General features: G+C 42.9%; 1 protein-coding gene across 19 annotated transcripts in view; it reads left to right on the forward strand.

The window, feature by feature from the left end:
• Positions 1-4,952, forward strand: part of kif1aa (kinesin family member 1Aa) — a 70,863-nt gene extending 65,911 nt beyond the window's left edge. For all 19 annotated transcript variants that reach the window (XM_070545871.1, XM_015976398.3, XM_015976400.3 and 16 more), the window contains 7 exons: positions 1,564-1,755; positions 1,899-1,970; positions 2,070-2,191; positions 4,071-4,214; positions 4,301-4,493; positions 4,575-4,693; positions 4,768-4,952. In XM_070545871.1, coding sequence (XP_070401972.1) covers positions 1,564-1,755; positions 1,899-1,970; positions 2,070-2,191; positions 4,071-4,214; positions 4,301-4,493; positions 4,575-4,693; positions 4,768-4,810 — 885 coding nt within the window. In that variant the 3' untranslated portion in view covers positions 4,811-4,952. The remainder of the gene's footprint in view (positions 1-1,563; positions 1,756-1,898; positions 1,971-2,069; positions 2,192-4,070; positions 4,215-4,300; positions 4,494-4,574; positions 4,694-4,767) is intronic.
• The last annotated feature ends 5,969 nt before the right edge of the window (positions 4,953-10,921 follow it).

Here is a 10,921-nt window from a genome sequence, read left to right on the forward strand (position 1 = left end):
GAAACCTCCAGAAGATCCTGACTCAATATGAGCAGCCTTTTGCAACTGTTCACACACACACACACACACACACACACACACACACACACACACGCACGCACGCACGCACGCGCGCACGCACGCACGCACACACACACACACACACACGCCATCATAATACAGATGAAACAGGTGAAGTCCATTTAGTTTATGATCCATCTTAGACTGAGAGACCATCTAAAGCCTCCGGAACCCTTTGTAGGTGTTTAGGGTTAGAGTGCGACACTTTGAGTTTAGAATATTGAACATTTTCACAATAATCAGCAGCTGTAAGCCATAATCATCACAATTAAAACATGTAAATGCTTGAAATATCTGGTGTTGCATCCCAGATGTAAAATGCTACCGTAGATAATTCACCCCCTCTGCAGTTAGAGTGTAAAACTCCTCGGTTTAAGTTGTACTGGCAAGGATGACCTTCTTCACCTCTCTCTCTTTATTCTGCTCTCGCCACCTATTCCACCTTCCTCAGGATCCACTGATTTCCCTCTTTCCTGTTCACTCTCTCTCTTTCTTAACATTTTTTCTTTTAAATCGCAATAGCTTATTCTTGCTCATTTTAAATATATTTTAAACATTTTCGAAATGCTTTTTTATATTTTTACAATTTTTTTTTTGTTTTTGTTTTTTGTGAAGCGCCTCGTGATTTTTATCTTGAGAGGCGCTATAGAAATGATATTTTCTTCTTCTTCTTATCCTGTTACTCTATAGCATCAATGCAATACTCAGGATTTGTTCAATTACTGTGCAATACTGGCTTCACATAGTATGTCTGTGTCCCTTACAGTATGCTGCATAGTTCCAGAACCCAAGTTTTAAGTTGAATTACTGTCATAAATTAACTTTTGCACATTTTTTATACTTTGCTTAGACACTGACCACTAGCATAAGCAAAGTGGAAAATATGTGAACATTCTTATGATACAAAGAAATTTGGGCTGAATCAACTCAAAATGATAACTAAAGACAACCAAAGCAAACCCTAAATTCCCCACCCACCCACCCCGTCACTGCACAGATACTTCATATGAAACCCAGACCCAGGTTTGATGAGGCAAGGTCCGTACAAATCCACCATTTTTGTTTTTATCACACTGCTGGAAATGCTTACAGGACTGGGCCTCGCACATCTTCAAAGTGTCAGGGATCAAGCAAATTATTTAATGTTTGATTAATATTGAGTCATGTTTTGGTCCACATGCTGAACTAAATAGATTATTAATGGCAGCATCTGGTGTAGATTCTCTTTAATCTGGCACATCGTAATCCGTAGTCTCCCTGATCTTGGTAAGTGAGTGGAAAATTAAACTTCTGGCTTAGAGAACAGGGAGCACTTTTTATTCTAAATACAAATCATATAACAGTCTTAGAGCTGAACATTAGGAAATCACCAAACAGATCATTCTTATAAATTAAAAATATATTTGTAGACGTATCCATGTCTGCACACTTTCCAAAAGTTGACAAAAGTCTAAAGAGACATTTTTTCTTAACTGTCTGTGATAAATTCTCCTCATTCCTCAGGTGGAGAAGACCAAACATTACCTCCTGCTGAGGGAGAAACTTGAGTCCACACTGCTTTCAGGCCAGGAGTCCCTTCTGGGCCGTCTCCAGGAGGAGATGAGCGAGCCACCTCGAACCACAGAGGTAGATCAGGAGACCAGCTCCGTCAGCTGTGGGATCCCCACCGAGAGGCAGAGGGAGCTCGCTATCAAGGTCACATGTTTTTTATAAATATTTGCTGTTTTCATTGTATTCCCTCTAAATAAAGCACAATGTAAACATCCGTTCCCACGGAAATGCTGAGCTACGTTTCATACCAAACATCAGGATTTGAGTTCTCCCTCGTTTTCTCACAGTGTTTGCGGCTGCTCACCCACACCTTCAACAGAGAATACAGCCACGTGTGCGTCAGCGCCAGCGAAAGCAAGGTAACGGTTTGGAGGAGCCCTCTAGCCCGAGCACGGCGTCGTTAGTGGTTTCAACTGCTTCTGCTCCGATGATGCAGCTTGTGTTTGTGTTTGCTAAAGATCGCTGAGATGTCCATCACCTTTCTGAAAGAGTCCACGTCCATGTCTGCTCTTAACACACTCACACCTTCTTCAACATGCCCGTCGCTGGTCGAGGGACGCTACAGCGATGCTGAACTCAGGTCAGAGCAGTGTTCATTTTGACAAGAAATTTTTATTTAGTTTTAGTCTTTTGACTAAAATTCTTTTTAATTTGAGTCACAAATTAGTCTTCAAATTGGTTTTGGTTTTAGTCTTTTTAGTTGACAAAAATTGATGTATTTTTCTTCTGATGCAATAATCTCCTGCGTGTGTAAAGGAAACATTAACTACACCTACTTGAAACTGTAAAGAAATACGTAAAACTCACGGTTCACACGCTGGAAACTCCAAATGTGTACTCACCAAGAAAAAACTTTTCATATCATCACATCTAGGGATGCACCGATACCTCTTTTTTCCAAACTGATACGATACCGATATCTGGATCTGAGTACTCACCGATACCGATTACCGATACCAATACTTCCATCACACAAAAAAATGCAATGATTTGGAATACAGATTTTATTTTCTTCTCTGCTTTCAACAGGAAAAGACTGTGAGGAAGATAAAAAGTAAAATATATGAATAGAAATCATCACAAAACTAAAATATTAGGTGAACAGAAATGACAAGTTACAGTGAAGCCATTTTCGAGCAACTGCATTGGTATCGGTTAACTTTTACTGATACCGATACTGGTGTTGGTATTGGTATCGGCGCCGATACCAGTATCGGTGCATCCCTAATGACATCTACTGTTGTTACTCCCAGCCACTGTAGGCATGACTTTTACCAGCGTAAACATCGATATGGGATGTCTGGTTAGCGTTAGCTTGTTCAAACAGCGGCCGGCTCCGTACTCCGGTTCTTTTCCTGTCTCCCATCTTTTTCGTTTTCTGATTAGATTTTTGTTTCTGTCAATTTTCGTTGTCGTCTCTTATTCGTCAATGAAAATATCGATCAATATTCATCATAATTTACTCTTTATTGGCATGTATGTTTTTTTTTTCATTTTATTCCACAAAAATATATTTGTCACAACAACAAAAAACGATATTTAGTCAACAAAATTAACGCTGCGTCAGAACTAAAGCTGTGGATTTTGTGGTTTATCAGTAAAAAAATCACACACACACGCACACACAGACACACACACACACACGCACACACACACACAGACACACACACACGCACACACACACACACACGCACGCACACACACACACACACACACACACGCACACACACACAGACACGCACACACACACACACGCACGCACGCACACACACACACACACACACACACGCACGCACACACACACACACCCGCGCGCACACACTCACTCACGCACACACACACGCGCGCACGCACACACATACACACACACGCGCGCACGCACACACATACACACACACACACATACACACACACGCGCGCGCACGCACACACACACCCGCGCGCACACACTCACACACACACACACACATACACACACACGCGCACGCACACACACACATACACACACGCGCGCACGCACACACATACACACACACGCACACACACACACACCCGCACGCACGCACGCACACACATACACACACACGCTCACACACACACACACACACATACGCGCACACATACACATACGCGCACACATACACACACATACACACACACACGCACACACATACGCGCACACACACACACACACACGCACACACATGCACACACGCACGCATACACGCACGCACACACACGCATACACACACACACACACACACACACACACGCACACACACACGCACACACACACACACACGCACGCACGCACGCACACACACGCACGCACACACACACGCACACACACACACACACACACGCACACACACACACACACGCACACACACACACACACACACACACACACACACACAGTGCAGGGTTTTGCTGTGTGACTAGAGTTCTTTGTACTACAGGCCACCTACACCTCTGTCCCGCGCTGTTAGCCCCGGTCCTGAACCACAACAGGATGTCAAGGACAAGAAATCTATCAACGGAGCACCCGACATCAAAACCCGACCTCGCAAGCTGGTCCCTGACATCCAGGAGATACGAGTCAGGTCGGTCTGAAACCATCACTCTAAAACCTTTCATCGTTTGTGAGTATTTTCATTTATTTGATGTGACGGTTTTGTCCAATGTTCAGCCCCATTGTGTCAAAGAAAGGTTACCTAAACTTCTTGGAGCCAAACACCACTGGATGGGTAAAGCGCTATGTCATCGTGCGTCGTCCATACGTTTACATCTACAACTCAGAAAGAGACACGGTGGAGCGAGCTATCCTCAACCTCTCCTCCGCCCAGGTGGAATACAGCGAGGACCAGCAGGCCATGCTGAAGGTCAGGAACTTATTGCAAAACCGTTTGCCTTGCTCCCACCTTAAGATCTGATGAAGTGTGTTACTGTGGTGTTCTCAACAGACTCCAAACACGTTTGCTGTGTGTACTAAACATCGTGGAATACTGCTTCAAGCTACTAATGACAAGGACATGCATGACTGGTTGTACGCGTTCAACCCTCTCCTTGCTGGAACGATCAGGTGGGTCATTCACCGACTAAAGAACGATTCAGCTCAACAGATATTTAATATGAACGGTCTCATCTGTCTCTCAGGTCTAAACTGTCAAGAAGACGAGCTGGACAGATGAGGATGTGAAAGACGGATCAATGCAAAGACTGAAGTGTACATAGATTCTTGTTCATATTGCTCTCCTTGTGCTGAGCCTGGTTTCTACCATCACTGTCACAAACGGCCATTTTTACTCTATTCTCAGCTCATCGTTGCCTCACCGCTGTCTCCTCACTGTCCGGTTTACATCAGGCCTTAGCAGCTGTCTGTCAGTCAGGAAAAACTACTCAAAAACCTGTTGCTGTACTGTACTGGAGTTCATTTACTGCTGGACAACTGATGGGAACAGTGGGAGTAGCAACAGTTCGTCTCAGATGACATTTGTGTGATGATGTAGTGTAGTTGTTGTCCGTAACACATCAAGCCTTATAAATCCTGCAACCATCGTGTCAGGAACATGGAAACTTCTCTGCTCTCCACTGCTGGTAAGTAGATAGTGTTTAAACTGGTTGTGTTATCATACCGCCGGATAATACCAGATAAAAGAATAAAAACACACAAGATGACACCTCTTGGGTCTACAGATCCCAACAAAAAATCTGCGTTGTGTTCGTAGAAACGTTAGCATGCACAGTCGGGTTTCAGTGATGGATCAACATCATTTTAGTATGGGACCAAAACCACAGACATCTCAAACATAGACGCAACGTGGACTGGCGCTTCCTTTTGGAGCTGCCATAGTGGCCAACCGCCATCTTGAATGGGTCTCTGTTTGCCGCCAGTGCATTTATTTCTTCTGAGGAAGGTGCTCATTCAACTAAAAAACACATTTTATTCATCTTATTCACAAAATCAGACATATGGAATAGCATGATCATTAAAATATTATTAAATAAAATAAATACATAAATAAATATCCCAACAGGCATGCTTAAAAAGCCATTAGGAATCCCAGTGATTTGTTTTCAGTAGTACGCCGGTTGTTGCAACCGTAAGCTGCACTAAAAACAGGTATAGTTGCTCACCCGGCATTCTCCAGTTGGGCTTGGAGAGTGACAGACCCATTCAATATGGCGGCGATGCCGTTACACTCTCAAGCGCCCAATGGGACGTCTACGTATTCATGTCTATGACCAACATTGCAACTGTCCAATCACGTGACAATGATGTCATATTATCACGACTCCAGCAAAAGTGCAGGAAAGAGCCTGATGGACTACTTCCTGTTTGAGCTGATCTGTTTCACAGAACTGTCAGTTATGAACTAGGTCATTATTTCACATTGTTGGTTATTAATTGGCTAGAGCTAGCGTTGGTTTGATGGCTTGTGGTAAGATGTTTTCATAAGAAATGAAAAATATCTTACAAAAGTTCTAAATCAGTAAACCTTCTGGCATCTAAATATTACAGCTTGAGACACATATTTCTCTCTGAATATTAAACAAAAACACTGAAAACTTATTTCTAAAATAATAATAATAATGCATTGAACTCATAAAGCGCTTTTTAAGACCCCCACACTCTCGCATTCACACACTGCTAGTGATGGTAAGCTGCATGTGGCCACAGCCGCCCTGGGGAGGTCTGACAGAGGCGAGGCTGCCATTTGGCGCCGTCGGCCCCTCTGACCACCACTAACACAGGCAAGTTGGGTGAAGTGTCTTGCCCAAGGACACAACAGCAGGCTACCCCTGATGGGAGCTGGAATCGAACCCATGACCCTCCGATCATGAGGCAACCCGCTCTACCACCTGAGCTACTGCTGCCCCACGTTTTTAAAACATTAACAGGCTTGTGTGCACCTGCTTTTCATTTCGACACCCCAGATGTAAGGCTCGTGCCATATTTCATTTAGCTGCTGATGCAGCATGATCCTGACAGGCTAATATCAGTCGTGAAGATATGTCCTCCGTCCAGCGTGATCGGACAGCTGCGTGGATGACCCTGGGCCAGAAAAAAATGTTTGTGGTCCAGAACTAAAACCGGTACGAGGTTTGCAGACGGTGCCTTTAGCACTAGCCTAGCAAGCGAGCTGTCATCACAACATCCCATTTGGTAAACCCAAATCATTTTAGCTACATGTAGGAGCACTGAGGGCATCTGCATTTACATGACAAGCAATCAGACATCACATTCTTTCTCCCAGGATCGTCTCATTCTCTACCAGAGTTTTATTCCTTTTAAAATGTGATATATTTAGATTTTTTAACAGTTATATTATTTATTTCTGCATGTATTTATTTACAAAGGCAATTATATTTCTAAAGTAGTGGTCGAGTGCAATTTCTGCACACAGCACTTTTTAATGGGTTCCTTAAATGTTTGAATGCCACCTCATCCCCATGCTGGTAACGCTTCTAAAGCAGTTTATCAACGTCAACTTCAGCCAGTTCCTTTGTGCAGAGAAAAACTTGAACAGCCCTTCAAAATGTGGGCATTTGTACCTTCAATTCAGCTAACATCCACCCACAGAAGGCGATTAGCAGATAAAGATTATGAAATAAGGTGATTTGTCCGTCCTTGTTAAATCAGAAATAATTTCCTTACAGCACCTGATATGAACTGTCTTCTTCTGAATGCTATGTGTGTTAAGTGTAGTGCCTCTCTTTCCAAACATGGTGCATTCTGTAGTTTGCCTCTGCACCAATTATTAGGGACTACGTCCTTCGTGCTGCTAAAATACTATATCATCACGTTTCTGCTCACCATCGTCAAAACAGGATGTTTGACACAGAAAGTAGAAGTTTTTAATTTCTAAAATAACAATTACCATAATGCAGAGCTTTAGTGTACCTCGGGATCGTCAGCAAGCACACGTGTCTCATTGTCACATCTCACTCAGTCCAGTTAAAAGGTGTTAAACCTAATCCTGGTGTTGCTTTAGGCCTAGTCCACACGTAGCCGGGTTTTTTTTAAAACGAATATCCGCCCCTCCAAAAACTTGCATCCACAACACCTCGTTTTAAAAAGAAACTCTGTCCACACGTACCCGGATAAATACGTTGTTAAGGACATGCCAGACCTGTAGGCGGCAGTACTTCCCCCGTTCTTAACCTCGTCCGTCGTCTGTGGTCTTCCACAAGGAGCAGTAATTCCGCTTGCAAAAACAAACAAGCAGAAAGCGCTTGGACGATTGATAAAGCGAGCGCAGCTCTGAGGGCGTCCATGCTGTCGGCTAGTGTAAACACAGGTCGCACACGTGATGTCAGCATTTTTTTGTCGCGGAAAGTGACGTTGCGGACCTTAAAACTCCGGTTTAGTCTGTCCACACGCAGACACCCAAAACGGAGAAACCGCAGATCTTCACTTTGGCCGGAGTTTTTAAAAAGATCCGTTTTCGTGTGGATGACAGGCCAAAACGTAGAAAACTATCTACGTTTTGGCAGATCCCCGGCTACGTGTGGACAGGACCTCAGTCTCCCCAGCAGATCCTTACACTCATCTCTGTGAATCTGAAATCTGCTCTGAAACGATCAGATTCAGCGTGTCCGGTGGATCCGTTAGCACGCCTCAGGTCAGCCAGCCTGCAGGGCCCGCCCCGCTCAGTGAGAGGATAGCTATTGACTTGCTCTGTTCTGACGTGGGCTTTTCTGCTGGGATTCAGCACAAAACATTTAGTTTTGTTTGCTGAAGATGTAATCCATGCTATGCTAAGTAAGTATTCTGTGTGTTGTGAGAGGCGTTTAGAGGTGTTTGTGTGCGCACAGCCGTAATAAATCAGACACCGGTTTTTGTCGTGTAACTCAGGCTGGATCAGACCTTCTGTAATGTTTGTGTTTGAGCAGCTAAAGCATCACCATCGTGGTGGTGGGACCCCCTGCTGCTCCTCTCTGTATCACACCATCTCAAACTCTGTGTGTGTCATCTCGTTTATTTTAACACACAAAACAGTTACAAAAAGAACGTGCATGTCCAGACAAGTCTTCTTCTTTCGTTGGGTGTTTATTATGCATCACACTTGAGCCAACCAATGTGTCGTTGGTGCACTCAAATGTTCACACTGAATGTATGACGATATATACAGATACCTACTCAGCTTAATGTTTGTGTTAACTGGTCTAGTTCTGGTTCCGTACTGATTGTAATCACCATGGATGTTCCGGGACTGGCCCGGGATTATCTGCCTCTGCGTGGGAGGATTCTGGCTCACTAGTCTAGTTACAAACAGAGCAACACTCCTGGTTGCTCTGCAGTCACACGTTCACTCTTGTATCAGTCTCTCCTTGCTCAATAACACTGCAGCAGTCTTCACATATCCACTTTTTCTCCAGTCCTTCTTCAGCTGTGAAATATTTGCTGACATTCTTGTGCTTCCACATCCTCCCGTTTTTGCACCAGTCAATTTTTTGCATTGTATATAAACATGATTGCTGTGAACCCTGTATTATAAAGTTGCACCCATTTACAAACCCTTAATCGGGCAGTGGTTCAGTGTCTGAGTGTTGGAGTTGGCGTCTGATGTTTGTGTGCACCTGAACACATTGTCATATAATAAATAAACATGGAAACGATGCAACACAAAGAAATGACTCCTTTTTATTACAATAAACTGCTTAGTTCTGTCTGCTTTGGTAGTATTTTGCCTAGTCGGCTTAAACAAAGCCAGCTGGTCTTTGTTTTGGTTTTTGGAGATGTTTTCATATTTGTATGAAACGGTCAAATTGTGTATTGTTAGTCCTGGAAAGTTTAAATCTGAGAACTCCCTTCTCCTTAGGCTGCAGAGTCTTTCCCTGGAGAGTTGGCTCTCCTGTACTGTGTGTTTGTGTACATCATTCTGGTTTTGTTTGACTAATTCATCTTCATCTGGCTAAACCCATAAAAACATCAAAAGTGGAGTGGCAATTGGGGGCAACCTTTATAATTCCGTATCAGAATTATGAAGCTTTTGGTTTTTCTGTTTCTGGCGGGTTTGGGTCTATCATCGATCAACACTGCTCACAAGAATTAAAGGAACACTTTTTTTTATTGGGCCTGGCATGAAGTCAGTTAAACCTGTCTGATAATTTCCTGGTTGATTAAGCAGCTGAGGGCATTGTTAATCACGCTCAGCTGTATTGGCGTTCATGGACTTAACGACAGGTGCACTAAAGCGGCAACAATTACAAAACCCTCAACTGGACTGGTTTAACATGGAGAGGTCATTTCAGGTTTCTCCGTCTTGATCTGTTTCGGCTGTTTTTCCACTCGTGCTAGTTTTGGCTCTCTACTGGCGTTATGAGGCGATTCCTTAACCCTACAGAAGCTGCACAGGTTGTCCAACTTCTCCAGGATGGCACATCCACACGTTAAAGTGTTCTGCAGATGTTCTTCATGCAGTTTACTTTTATTTCTGGCAGTTGTTAAAACCACCGTGCTTCTCGCTGACATCAATGATTTCTCAAATGTCAATGAAGTTTACAAGCAGTGTGAGTATGTTGGCTTCCCCTCTATAGATAAGAGCTGTTGTACAGCCCTGACCGCTGCGTGTCAGCACAAACTAGCTATACCACAAGTCCCATTTATTTAGCATGAGGAGCCTTTAGATCTGCCCGCTTTGCCCATCTTTCCTTAGTTTACTCCATATATGTTTTTATATTCCCTACTTCTAAATAAAGTGATGTTCTGTCTGGAAGAGTTTTTATGGCTCCATGCTGATGTGAGGAGAGATCACCACCTGTTGCATGAGCCAGTTAAACACCGAAACCAGAGATGATTCAATGTTACTGCAGGGTTCATGACCTAAACATAGGAATTAAAGGCTGTTGCTATCAGCTTATATTTTAATTCCTAAGATCAAACAAATTGACGAATGAGATTATATATGGATATATAAATATAATAGATATAAATTCATACACCAACTTGCTTGGTCTATGTTTAATCAAAAGATTATAATATTTATTTTTAAAGATTTAATTTAATAGCAAAGATTATTTGTTAATTCAGAAGATCTAAAGATCTTTGCCTGTTCAGTGATCAATGTACACCCACTCTGTGTTTATTTCAAGAAAGAGTCAAGTTTAAGAAGGTTAAGAAATTTATTCCTAAACAATTACAAAACATGACAATTTATAAAGACTTTGATATTAAAAAGACTTTGATATTAAAAAGACTTTGGTATTAAAAAAGCAACCCTGTGTTTGGATGAATCTAATATGAAGTGTTTGTTTGCGGGTGAATGCAATGTCTCAGAACGTGTCTGGTGCGGGTGTGCGCTCT

The sequence above is a fragment of the Nothobranchius furzeri genome, chromosome 16 (assembly GCF_043380555.1).
Source record: "Nothobranchius furzeri strain GRZ-AD chromosome 16, NfurGRZ-RIMD1, whole genome shotgun sequence".
In the NCBI taxonomy this organism is placed as follows: Eukaryota; Metazoa; Chordata; class Actinopteri; order Cyprinodontiformes; family Nothobranchiidae; genus Nothobranchius; species Nothobranchius furzeri.